General features: G+C 35.4%; 3 protein-coding genes across 3 annotated transcripts in view; 1 reads left to right on the plus strand and 2 right to left on the minus strand.

The window, feature by feature from the left end:
• The first annotated feature begins 4,485 nt into the window (after positions 1-4,485).
• LOC120635705 lies at positions 4,486-7,092 on the plus strand. Its single transcript, XM_039906824.1, has 2 exons — positions 4,486-4,640; positions 5,851-7,092. The coding sequence occupies exons 1-2, from the start codon at positions 4,505-4,507 to the stop codon at positions 6,738-6,740; spliced, it is 1,026 nt and encodes a 341-aa protein (XP_039762758.1). The 5' UTR covers positions 4,486-4,504; the 3' UTR covers positions 6,741-7,092.
• LOC120635704 (protein ALP1-like) lies at positions 4,640-7,448 on the minus strand. The gene is made up of 2 exons (XM_039906823.1): positions 7,089-7,448; positions 4,640-5,726 (listed from the first exon to the last, which is right to left on the minus strand). The coding sequence occupies exons 1-2, from the start codon at positions 7,412-7,414 to the stop codon at positions 4,832-4,834; spliced, it is 1,221 nt and encodes a 406-aa protein (XP_039762757.1). The 5' UTR covers positions 7,415-7,448; the 3' UTR covers positions 4,640-4,831.
• A 3,848-nt stretch (positions 7,449-11,296) lies between these two features.
• Positions 11,297-14,324, minus strand: part of LOC120635805 (zinc finger protein 58-like) — a 29,228-nt gene continuing 26,200 nt past the window's right edge. The window contains exons 16-17 of the mRNA XM_039906966.1: positions 12,928-13,112; positions 11,297-11,702 (exon numbers count right to left, since the gene is read on the minus strand). Of these exons, the coding sequence (XP_039762900.1) occupies positions 12,930-13,112 (183 nt within the window). The 3' untranslated portion in view covers positions 11,297-11,702; positions 12,928-12,929. The remainder of the gene's footprint in view (positions 11,703-12,927; positions 13,113-14,324) is intronic.

Consider the following 14,324-nt stretch of genomic DNA (forward strand, 5'->3'; position numbering starts at 1 on the left):
GATATAAAAAGATACTCTATAAGGCAAGTAAGAAAAAAAAATAGATTAATTAAAATGATTTTGTTTAGCTGAGGATTTTTGTTTTTGGACACTAAACACTTCCTTAAATGTTTAGTTACTTATTATTATTAAACTTCAACTTATAAAAATATATTTATAACTAAACATAATACTATTTGTATTTAAAAATAGTTTTTTTTTTCAATGCATGAAATTAAAAAAAAAAAATCTAAAGACTACTGCTCTATCTATTTAGGTAAATTCTTAGGCAATATAAACACTAAGTTAGCAATAATGTTTCTACCAGAAATGTAATATTTTAAACTAAACCATAAAAAAGAAGAAAGTCAATTAATTTGCTAAAATATTTTTGTTTATAATCGTATTTAATAATGTAAGCTTGATATAATATGGATAATTCTTAAAATAGTTTTAGTCTAAGTATGTTTTCTAGGCTATTAAATTTTAGTCCAATAATATTTCGCGATAAGGTATTTGAATCCTTTTTTTTTAACGTCTCATATATCAAAATGGCACTTTATAAGCTAACAATAAGTATATTTAAGAACGCTTTTCAGTATTTTAAATCAAATTCAATAAAAAAAGTGTTTACGCGCGATTGGAGTACAACTTTTATTATTATTTATTGATGAAAGATTAAAATGTTTCTGGGCTCCGCCATTTCATTTAATATTCAATATTTCATATAATCATATGCATTCCAATTTATAATCATAAATAATTCATATTTGCCACTAGCTGGCGTATAAGTCGAGAAGCGTGGAGTATAAAGTCAAAGTCAAAGTCAAAAATATCTTTATTCAAGTAACCCACAGGTGGCACTTTTGATGCGTACATAAGAATTACACGGTAGTGAGATGATGGCGATAACCACATTCGTAAACTTAAAACTAAAGCTACGAGGGTTCCAAACGCGTCCCGGTCTAAGAAGAAGCCCACAACAAACTTAGCCGGGTGTTTTTTTTTTTTTTTTTTGTTATCGCCATCTCACAATGTAATTTTAAATTATTAGAAGAGCAACCTGGTTAGAGCAATAATTAACACCCAAGCTTTTTTATCGTTTACGTAGTCCTTTATACTATAATAGGACTTTTCTATAAGCTTACGTTTAATACAAACTTTGAACTTTTTAAGAGACATCTCCAATCTCTCTATATGACCAATCCAAATTATTATTCTTAAATAGCGGAAACTACACAGACGTCTGACGTAAGTGTTACTTCCGTCAGAAAAAATATTTGAATTACTCCCTAATTGCACCCAAAGAAGTTTTACTTCAATAAATTTTAATAAATAAAAATGGGTAACAAACATGTTTAAATAAAAATATCAGAAAGCTCTCGGCCTGTTGTTGTTTACATCAAAACCGACAAATTTTATTCTACGACTTTTCTTAGCTCTTTAGTTTGTGAAATATTCAATATTTTACAAAGACACTCTACTTGTTACTACCCTGTAATGTAACGCGCGAACCTCGACTCTATCGTGCGGTCCGACTACGCGACGTTGTCCAATCACAAGTATTTGTTTTCACAGAGTAATGTCAGTTTACAGAAATAACATGTTTTTTTTTTATCTCTATAAGTATAACAGGCAAAGGTGACTGACTAACTGATCTATTAACTTACAGCTCTAACCACTTGATGGATCGGACAGAAATTTTGCACACAGATAGTTATTACAACGTAGGTATCCGCTAAGAAAGGATTTTTTAAATTACGGTTACATGGGCATGAAAGTTTGTTTAAAATCCTTCATTTATCAATTTATTTTTCAAGTTACATCCGTAACAAATCTCATCTCATCTCTCATCTCGGCAAATATCACGCAATTTTTTTTTCTGATTGAAACAAAAAAAAAACATACTATTTTGGTCCATTGGTCTTTTTATAACAATCCAACGCGTTTACGTAAGAGACCCACATTTTGAAAAATCTCACGTGAGATTGGGCGATAGGGGAGGGGTTTGAATAAAATCACCCGACCTCCCTCCGTTCCCCGCAGTCCGCTTGCGAGCGACGGTACTATAGGACGTGCGCGGTACATTGTATTAGAATTGTGTTAAGACTTCGTAATTCCTATTTGATTGTGGTGTGTGCACTTTATTTTGTGTTTTTTTTCTATAACAAATGTTTACACCTCTCATAAAACTGAATTAAAAAAAAATCTTAGAACGAAAGTTGTTTTTTTAATGATACAAACTTTAAGACGGAGAGCTTTCTGGTATTTTTTTTTAACTTGTATAATTAACAGCGTTACTGCTTCTTCAAAAAAACTCACTTGAGGGCTATGCTATAATATAATTGTACTGCATAATTATAAATGATATTATGCTGAGTTCCTATATGAAGGGCGTGGTTACCGGTGTGATAACAGGCAAATAAGGTTTAAACACTATATGTTCTTGTGGGAGTCTTTGGCCACTTTTTTTTTTTACTTGGCGTGGTGGAAAAGCTTTATTGCTACCTCCGACCCTTGGGCAGGACGGAGGTTATGTGGGACTCCCCCCTCTAATAAGTAATATACCCGAACTAAGTGTACATTTTTTTTTTTTTAATAAACTGTTTTCTATTTGACAGAAACTACGATATTTAAAAAAACAATTTTTAACTAGAGCTATCCGATTCACTTACTTGTCGGGTAGCAGAATTTTATTATTTTACTGTATTTTTTTTTTTTTTAAGTTTTTTTTTTTAAAAGTTCTCTTTCAAGCGCGTTATAAAAGGAGTAAGAAGGATTTTTGTTGAATGAAAAAATAATTTCCCGCTCAGTTATGTTAGGATTAAGTTGGTCTTAAATGAGAATTATTTCAAGTTTTTATTCATTGTATTTGATGTTGATGTGTTTTAATTAATTTACATATATATTATGAATGTGTAAAAAAATGTTTATGGTTTTAGGATATAATTGTGGTAGAATTATGGAATAATTAGTCAGTGTTTTTTATATTCAAAAATCATTTATTTCAAGTTATATGTAAAAGCTTCAAGCTTCTCGAGGCGGTGATAGCCCAGTGGGTAGGACTTCGACTTCACTTTCGGGGGGCCGAGTTCGAATCCCAACACCTCTAACTTTTCTAAGTTATGTGCGATTTAAGCAATTAAAATATCACTTGCTTCAAAGTTGAAGGAAAACATCGTGAGGAAACTTGCATGCCTGAGAGTTCTCCATAATGTTCTCGAAGGTGTAGTCCACCAATCCGCAATGGGCCAGCGTGGTGGACTACGGCCTTAACCCCTCCTCATTGTGGGTACCGGTAACGGACTACGGCCTTTACCCCTCCTCATTGTGGGTCCCTGTAGTGAACCGGTAATTGGTTGATGACGATGAAGACGATGAATCTTCTCAGTCGCGTAAAGTCCACCAATCCACACTTGACCAGCGTGGCGGGCTGTGGCCTAAACCTCTTCTAATTCTGAGAGAGACCTGTCCCGATGATGATAATGAGAGACTTAATATGCCCGTTTGAAACTTCTAGCACAGGAATGTCACAACGAAAAAACACTGTTATAGTTATTCCAACGTTATGCCACGGTTTTTACCTGCCTTTAAAGCAATGCGGCGTACACACATGCGTTTTGAATGTATACAAATATGTGTTACTATTTATCAAATGCCTTATATGATGTGAAAAAAGCAATAACTGTAAACTAATTTTAAGGTTTTAAGAGGTTAAATAAATGAATTATTATTTATATGACTTTTATTGCATCGCAAAATACAAGTCGAGTGTATTAATTTTTTTTTTTTTTTTTTTAATTTTTAGTACTTAATCTAATCAGACAGAATCTAATCAGTGGCGTGCATAGAGGGTATGCACAAAGCGGGCAGATTGAATAAAATGAAAAATTCTCCAGTAGGTGTTATAAAAAACTCAAGGATAAGGGGTAGGTTTTATTGTAAGAGTTATAAAAAAATGTTTATAGTTTAGGTTTTTTTTTAACTTACCCCTAAGTTTTTATAAATGTTACTGGAGATTTTCTTCATTTTACATCATATGCATATTCTGTGCTTTAGGCACGACACTGAATCACACTTGATGGTAAGTGATGATGCAGCCTAAGATGGGGCGCGCTTTGCTAGAATATGCCTATTCACTCTTTATCTGAAGGTACCTAGATATTTTGAAAACAAAAAATCTTAAACACAAATTCGCTGTGTAAGAAAATTAAATCAATGCGTCAACTACTTTTCGAGTTCTGCAAACACTAAGGCTCAACTCACACTGGCGCAGAGTCGAAGCGACGCGACGCGTCATATTTCTCCGCCTAAAGCATATTCACCTTTATTGTTCTACTATTTAAGTACAAATTTGTGCTATGTAAATATGGAAGCGCGCGTCGACGCGCGTTGACGCGCGCATTCGCGCTCCGACGCTCGGCTGGAGTCGAGCGGATTCGCGAGTCGCCGCGCGTACTCAGGCGCAGTGACGCGTCAGACGCCGACCACAACGGACGGACGACAGTGCTGAACTACGACGACAATGGACGAAGATGAAAAATTAATTTATTTAGTACAGAAGTATGATTGTCTGTTTAACGTCAAGGCGAAAACCTACAGTGATAAAAATTGTAGGAAAAATGCCTGGCAAAAAGTAAGCGGTGAAATGCAAATTTCTGGTAAGTACTATATAATTATTATTACATTTAGGTACAGACGACAGCACGTCAAACGTAACAGTTTGACCTTGAGCTCGTATTTATTCCGTTCGTGCTAATGGCGGCTTTCGTAGTGCAAGTGTTACACTTGACGTGCTGTTGTCTGTACAAAACACACACAGTTATATTTACGTAACATTATGATCACTTCTTTAACATCGTCTGATCATTTCAGTTTGCCATGGTACTGCCCCATGCTCGGATATAAAATAAGATTTGAATGTCTCTCTGATCACCATGGCATTTGTCATAGTATGGTAATCGACTGACCGTATATCTTGTAATATACTATCACTTGGCAATTCCAAGTTTTCGAGTTCGTAATTTTCTCTTACGTAATTATGCAAACATGTGCATGCAAGAATCATAGAATCAAGATGCATTGGTTGCATTTTTATTTTTTTTTGAAAAACCTCAAATTTTTGTGTCAGAATTCCGAAAGCACTTTCTACTAAGCGCCTTGCTCGGCTTAAGCGATAATTAAAAATTTTCTTATCATGATTGTCAGACACCTGATTTCCAGGATATGGTCTCATGATGTGTTCGGACAAGGGAAATGCTTCGTCTCCTACAAAAACAAGTGGCATTTCCTCTATCATACCTGGCAACCTTTTATTAGGCGGTATACCAATCGTATTATTTTGTAATCGTTGTCCAAATTTAGAATTGTTTAATATGCCACTATCGCTGTTACGTCCATATGCTCCGATGTCAACAATAATGAATTTGTACTTTGCGTCAACAACAGCTAACAAGACAGTACTAAAATATTTTTTGTAATTGAAGTACAAACTGCCGCTATTCCAGGGAGCTCTTATATTGACGTGTTTACCGTCAATTGCCCCTATACAATTAGGAAAATTCCATATGGTTCTGAACTCCTCCTCTATTTTAGTCCATAATTCTTGTGTTGGCTTCGGCATGACAATTGGCTGTAAATGTTTCCATATTGCTGCGGAAACTTCATGTACAATTGTTAAAACAGTGCTGTATCCAACTCGATAACTTTGAGCTAAGGCTTGAAAGCTAATTGCTGTAGTCATAAATCTGTAACAATTAAAAAATACACATATAATAATACATTTTATTGAATTAAAATAAGAGTTACAATTGTTTTGTGTTACGATAATTGTTTTGTGTTCCTAAAAATTATTTTGTGTTCCTTTTTCAGAGGCAGAGTGTCAAAAGCGGTGGAAAAGAATTCGAGATTGTTACAAGAAAGCAATTAGGCTAAGACAGTTTAAGAGTGGTTCTGCTAGATCAAATGATAAGCCAATAAGATTTGAAAAAGAATTGGAGTTTTTAAAACCATACTTGCAGAACAAACCACAGACGTCTAACTTAGAGAGCTCCGAAGAAAATGACGTAAACACTGATACCGACACAAACTTGTCCGTTGCGTCGCCATCTCGACCCGAATCACAATTATCCAGTCATTCCGATACTACTCGAAAGAAGTCACAACCACTATCACAAATGTTATTCGCACAATATTTGGAAAATAAGAAAACAGAAGAAGATCCAACGGACACTTTTTTTCTCTCTATGTCCAAAACGGTTAAACGGATGCCAATACAAATGCAAGTGCTACTGAAACGACAGATATTGCTTTTAGTAACTGACGCGGAAATAAAAGTTGCTTCGAATGAAATGTGCACCTTTCAACCTGAAACAACTAATATCAACTCAACGCAAGCAAATACTTCTTCATCCATCGGCTATACAACAGAACTACGAACCGAATCAGAAAGTCTTCAGCTACAATCTAATTCCACTAACTGTATTTCTAATTCCAACACTTATAAAATGCAGCCAAATACCGGGTATTATACAACACAGCTACCAACCATTTATACTCCTTCTAACACATACTCAATGCAGTCAAAAACGTCATCCAGTAGCAACAGCATAATCCCTAATCAGTTCGAAAATAGCACTTCTTCGAGATATCGTGTGGAAGATCGTATGGAAGATCTCGACCTGCCACCTTCACCATACATACCATTGCCGATTGGGACGACGACGCGGCAACAAAGGGATGGTGATAATGACTACAGTTAATGACGTTATGTATGACTGATTTAATGCCATGATTTACGGTATAAGGGACGGTTCTCCAAAAAATTATAAATACTTATTTTTTGTCATACCTACGCCTGTACTTTCCGGAAATAATGTGATGTAGATTTTAGCTTAAAATTATGTGATAGGTAGATATGCATGGTATCAGTTTTCGAAGAACTGTCCTTGTGTACTTAATAATGCGCGTAAAATTAAAGATAAATAAATCTATGTAAATTAAAATAAATGCTTTTGACTCTTCCTAATCAATTTACATTTTTTATTTTTATTTTAATGCTTTAGAATAGAATAGAATGGAAATCTAAGCTAGCTTAAAAATGTACTTACCTCAAGCATATTGATATCCGCTCTTCAACGGAAATAGGTATTCTTAAATTTGTTTCTTGCTTTTGGATGTGAGGCCTCAAAATATTTACCAAATTTTCAAACTTATCTAAACCCATTTTATAATAATCATAAAAATATCTTGGGTCCAGACTTAAATCATTACTACAGAGTGTTCTGAATTCGCCAAGTATATGTCTTTTCTTCCATAACTCGTGAACCCAAAATTTTCGTTTTATTTTTCTATCCTCAGCTGCTGATGTAAATTCACTTTCTTCCTCTTCAGCTTCTGATATTAGAGCAATCATGATAAGATCGATATCAACCATTATAATACTGTCGAGCGAGCACCATTCACGAATGTTCGAAAGTCTCTGAACTGGTTCCGTCACTACGCGCCGTCGCGCACAATCGCGCGTCGCCTCGCGAAGACGCGCGTCGCCTCGCGAAGGCGCGCGTCACCGTGCAAAACATGACGCGTCGCGTCGCTTCGACTCTGCGCCAGTGTGAGTTGAGCCTTACATAAGGAAACGAAATTTTTATGAAGGCTTAGAGTAACTCGGCGCGCGATGGAGACCTTTGATTTTTGCAAAAATAAGATATCTTTTGGATAACGTAGATACTTCCGGACATCTTAGGGCTTATCTTTCAAAATAATAAATATACTTTGACAATACACACATCGCCATCTAGCCCCAAAGTAAACGTAGCTTGTGGTATGAGTACTAAGATGACTGATAAATATTTTTATGAATAATATACCTAAATACTTACAGATAAACACCCAGACACTGGAAAACATTCATGTTCATCGCATAAACATTTCCAGTTGTGGGAATCGAACCCGCGGCCTTGGACTCCGAAAGCAGGGTCGCTACCCACACTGTTTGTCCTATACATCTTAAACTCGATGGTGATTGGTCAAGCCACACAAAAATGGTAGTTCGATTATAGACTGAATGCTTTACCGTCTGTACGGGAGCTGTGGTGATACGCTCGACCGTAACTATAGGAAGATCTTACTCCGAGCGGGTTATCGTGCTCGGGGACCGATGTCCGAACATTCATTTATATATACATATAGGCATTCTTAGTGAACACCTCGCTAGCCTCGATGCAGGATTTTTTGTAGCGCCATCTAGTTTTTGCAATGTGGAGACAGCTACACGTTTATCAGTCAGAGGGTTATATGGTAGTCATAATGACTATTGTTTCAGCTGTTGAACAATGACAAAAAGTACTCAGATCTATTTTCTATTAATATTATACGATTTGCTGCTTATCGGCAAAAATAAACATGGCAGTAGAACTTCCAAAAAATATATTAATAATTAACCATTTGTTGCTTGTCGACTTGCCCAGACAAGCTCAGTCATAAAACCTCCACTACTTCTGATACATATTACAGCAGTTCCACAATTTAAAGTTTTTTTTTTCTATTATGAAAATTAAGCTTAATTTGCTATATCCGCGAACAGAGTATAGCAAATTAAGCTTAATTTTCATTATATATTATGGATTTCCGCAAAGTAACGCCTGCTTCTATCGATTTTTTTTTTATTACTCTTATTGATAAAAAAAAAAATGAAAAATATATTTACTATCAACAACAACATTTGCAGATTCCATCGATGGTACCCACACTAGGTATTCCTGTTTCGTGGATTTACGATTTACCACCTTAACATATGTTGTCACTCTAATTACAGTCGATTAAACCATTCGTACAATACACGCTAATTATTGATAAAGTTGCATTTTCTATGATATGAAAACTTTTTCTATTGAGTCATAAGGTGAGGTGAAGGTACCCAGGAAACAATTTTTGCTTTTGCCCGTTTTACGGAGCAATGTTTAATGTCAGAAATACTGGTAACTTTATTATACATAAAAGAGGTCTATAAATGGACTGAAACGTTTAGCAAAGCTAGACTTGATTCTTGGCAACGGGACCTTAAAGACCCGTCGTTTGAGTAGAGTTTTATAATCTTTTAGATTTTGCTAGATTTTGCTTTATTTTATTTAAACAATAAACTTACATCATGAATTTTTTAATTTAAGTCTCATAATATATATTAAATCATTTATTTCTCTCCGTATTCATCCTCTTCTATTCTCTTCTCGGGCGGGTGAAGATCATTATTCACACCCATGTTCATCCAACAATAGAATATCATCATATTAAATAAAAGCTGTATTTGACAGTTTGACATTTCAAAAATAGGTGTGCTCCGATCGTCACCAAACTTTACAGGAGTACTCGCCAGGTCAATCCGGAGATTCCCTGAAAGTTTCATTAAAATCGATCCAGCCTTTTCGGAGCCTATACGGAACATACCCACACACTTTCTCTTTTATATCTATAGATGTCATCCCTCTTCTATCTTACTCTATTCTTATACTACTTCTATAAAGATTATATATCATTTTAGCTTCCCCAGAAGTTGGGGAAGACAAGATGGTATTATTACGGTTATTTTTTTTTTTTTTATTTAAAAGTTATTGCCCTTCTTCATTGATCATTACGGGCACATTCGATCAACAAATTTAAAGTTCAAACCTATTGTGAACATTGGTTTCAAAGGTAAATAAAAAACTATTCTTTGTATAATATATTTCTTTAATTCATACCGTAATGTAAATAAATAATACATACTTAGTTTAAGAACACACTTGCAGCTTTTCACCACACTAGAAATATTATATATAAATACAGCAAAACAACTGTTATAAAAGATTACAAATACTGCTCTTCAAAAGCTCTTGCTGTAGATTTGTGAATTAATTTAAACTTTACTCCGTTGTTATAAAGTCTAAATTCATCTTCGTCTACTTTATTCGGTGACTGAGTGGTGAGTACTCTAAAAGACTTATTTGAAAAGATCAATTGCAAAAACAAATACTACCCCTTAAAGAAACTGATCATACTATATTTTGTTAGCATCTTTAATTCAGGTGCCATGTCTTGAATACCGTTTTAAATGACTACAACAAATAATTAAGTATTTTTCTTTTATCTTTTCTTTCTTAAAAAAAATTACACAAATTCTGTAAGCTTCTGCACGGCTAGTATAGACAAGTGATAAAAATTATATCCCCCGAAGTTTACCCCCGTTTATTATAACACATAATTATTTTAATATTATTTGAACTAGTACTCCAATGATCGGAGAGTTGATAAAACATAAAAAGATCAGACTTCACAACATATACATAAAAAAAATTAAATGAGATCAATTTTATTTTATCATAACAAATATACTCACATTAAAAAAACTTATATTATTATATTAAAAAACTTATTTCTGTTTCGAATTCTATTAGATATACTCATACATTCTATATTACATGCAAAATTTCAAATAATGATTTCTGTGATACGCGCTCACAATTCAATCTACTAGTAGCGCCATCTAGTAGGACATATTGCAGTTTTGAACTAATTCCAAGGAGATTCATATATCAATGGCTGCCTTGTTGGCATAGTGGTTAGAATGTTCAAGTAGCGATCACGAGGTGCCCTAGGTACCTTTGATAGCAAATTAAAGGTTTCAAATTTTTTTAATATTATGCTGTTAGGTACCCGTTTTTATCATGTTTTTTTCACAAATTTAAAGTGTTGATGATGATTTTGACGACTTTAAACGAGGCTACGTGCTCCCCGAAGCACGGCGATAGATAAAGCGAATTTCTTAAATCCGGGCCAGAACTAATAATGTCTCAACAGAAAAATTGAATTCTGCGCAAATTTTGGATCCATGAAATCAAAACTGGGTCCATGATCAATAGCAAACGTTATGACTACCTTATACAGGATTTTTTTTTCAGTGCGGATATTAAAATATGTCATACATGAACCAAATTTATGAACATATATTTTTTTTATGTTTTACTTAACGATACAGAAATTAACGGTTACAAAAGATTAGTCCCAAGAAAAGATAATTATGGGCACCCTACAATAGCTCTCAGCTGTTAACTCGCACTCGGTCGTATCGTCGTAGCGGTGATTCCATAAAATAAAGCATAATAATAACTTAAACAGTTAAAATTTAAAACCCATTAATTACCTATGCATGCCACACATTACGATGTGTTTTTTTTTAATCCACTGCAAGTTAGCCCATGACTGCAATCTCACCTGGTGGTAAGTGATGATGCAGTCTAAGATGGTAGTGGGCTATTATTTATTTATGTAGATACCTATTACGAGTAGCCTTGATTTGCTTATTTTATGTTCGGACATGGTAAAAAAAAATATTTAAAAAATGTAGTGGAAATACGTCACATAAGCGATACCGAACCACAAAAAATTCGCATTGGTTTCAAAATTATCCTGTATATAAAAACAGTTAACGTTAAATACCTAAGCAGTGTTCTGTCGCACTTCAACTGACAGCCACTTAACAAATGTCAGAGCGGGAAAAACCGATTCCGACGTTATGCAACGCTTACTAACCAAAATCTATCTCCTAGACCAACAAGAAGGCAATAACTGCATTGCATTAAAATACCTTATAAAATATGGAAAAACCTATTTTTTAATAATTTAAAATATAGTTCATTATTATAAATATAATATTATGACTTTTGCTATGTCTATGATAAGTCAATGATCTGTGGACAAAGAAAACATTTAGTTATTAATTTGTTTTGCGACTCAGTATGAACTTCGTGTCACCTAAAATTTATTTGAATCTGATTATTATAAATAAATAAATATACTACGACAATACACACATCGCCATCTAGCGCCAAAGTAAGCGTAGCTTGTGTTATGGGTACTAAGATGACTGATGAATATTATTATGAATAATATACATAACTACTAATAAAATAAACGGGTCCTTTTTACTAAGATTGTCGCCGCTGTCCGTCCGTCTATCTGTCTGTCTGTCACCAGGCTGTATCTCATGAACCGTTAGATAGTTGTCACGGATGATTTATTTCTGATGCCGCTATAATAACAAATACTAAAAAGAGAATAAAATAAATATTTAAGTGGGCTCCCATTCAACTATATGTTGGTTTTAGGTGAAAATTTAGGTTTTTTTGCCGCTTTTATAGATATAATATAGATATAAAAATAATTTATAGATAATTTATATATAATGGCTGGTAAATGGGTTTTATAGAAATATAGGATAAATGGAACTCTTCGTGCGCAATATACAGATAAAAATCCAGAAACTGAAAAACATTTATGTTCATCACACACGTTTTTCAGTTGTGGGAATCGAACCTACGGCCTTGGACTCAGAAAGCAGAGTCGCTGCACACTGCGCCAATCGTCCGTCAAATTCTGATTATTCATAAGCAATTATCTATCCAAACGTCATCTATTGATAGACCGCACTGGTGCAGTGGTGAGCAATGTGGTATTATAAGTGGGAGGTCCCGGTTCAATGTGGTCTTATAAGTGAGAGGTCCCGGTTCAATGTGGTCTTATAAGTGGGAGGTCCCGGTTCAATGTGGTCTTATAAGTGGGAGGTCCCGGTTCAATGTGGTCTTATAAGTGGGAGGTCCCGGTTCACTGTGGTCTTATAAGTGGGAGGTTCCCGGTTCAATGTGGTCTTATAAGTGGGCAGCACCTTGGGACCCCAACGCCCATCCTTTCTCCGAACTATGTGCCCGGGCCATTGCCACTTCAGCTTCGCGACTCGTTGAGCTATGTCGGTAACTCTGGTTCTTCTACGAATCGTAGAGATACTCCTAGCATAGCTCTCACCATCGCCCGCTGAGTGACTCTGAGCCTTCTTATGAGGCCCAAAAAAAAAAAATTTTTTTTTTTTTGGATATATTAGATACTTATTCCGAAATTTAAACGTCTTACGTCACTCACGTCTAGTCCTCCACATGTCTCATGTCGCACTTTTGCCACGCGTCCGAGTCGCAGTGTTTGGCGCGCGCGCGCTTGGGCCACGGCTTCTTGAGATGCACGTGCTCGACGTGAGCGCGTTGCTCACCGGACGTGGTGAAGCATTTGCCGCACGTGTCGCATTTGAACGGCTTCAGGCCCGTGTGGATCTGTGAGCGAATAGCTTTTATTATCAAAACTAAGCTTAATTTGATATTCTACGGGAAAAAACAAGGAGAATCTGTACAGTGTTATTTATAACTAGAGAATTATCGAAAAGTGTTATGGAGTCTACCGGTGATCCTAGAGCGGGCAGTTACCTTGGCCAACGAATTAGTTTGGACATCCAAAGGGGCAATGCCGCCAGCATCTTAGGAACTGTGCCTCGCTGCGGTGGTTTTGAGGACGTTTTAGATTTTATTTAGTTTTAAATAGTTTATTTTCGGTTATATTTATAAAACAATTATTTTAAAGAATAAATAAATATATTTATAATTTCTTCAATTTATATATTTCGGTAATGTAATGTACGCACGTTTCGCTCTGACATCGGAGCTTTATCAGGACATGTTGACTTTACGACGAATAATTGTTTAAGTACTACCTTCAGTGGCGTGCACATCATCAATGCACAAAAGCACTGCCTACCATAGATTATTGTATACCACTAACTACAGTGGCGTGCACAACATGCATGTACAAAAGCACAGCCTACCATACATTTTTGTATACCACTACCTACAGTGGCGTGCAGATCGTACATGCACAAAAGCACTATCTACCATACACGTTTGTATACCTTCATTGTTAAACAATTCTCCATTGTAATCTGGCGTAATTGTCATCGTTTTGGCAGAGTATAATCACAAATCCGTGTGTAAATGAAATACTGATCGAAGATAGTCAGTGACTTGTCACGACTTTTGTTTATGACCAGAATATGCTTATAGAAAGAAGGTGGTATGAAATTGAAAAGTCCTTCTACTACTACTGAGTTATATGGAAATTTTTGGGTAGGCAGTGCTTTTGTTCATGTATGATGTGCAGGCAACTGAAGGTAGCAATGTACAACAATCGATAGTAGGCAGTGCTCTTGTGATGTGCACACCACTGAAGGTAGTAGAATACAAGAATCTATGGTAGGCAGTGCTTTTGTGCATGCATGATGTGCACGCCGCTAAAGCATGTGGTATACGAGAATCGATTGTAGGTAGTGCCTTGGTGCATTCATGATGTGCAAACCACTGAAGGTAGAGGAATACAAAAATCTATGGTAGGCAGTACGTTTGTGCATGCACGATGTGCACGCCACTGGTGGTAATGGTATACCAAAATGTATGGTAGGCACTGCTTTTGTGTTTGTATGATGTGCAAGCCACTGA

This window comes from Pararge aegeria, chromosome 27 (assembly GCF_905163445.1).
Source record: "Pararge aegeria chromosome 27, ilParAegt1.1, whole genome shotgun sequence".
In the NCBI taxonomy this organism is placed as follows: Eukaryota; Metazoa; Arthropoda; class Insecta; order Lepidoptera; family Nymphalidae; genus Pararge; species Pararge aegeria.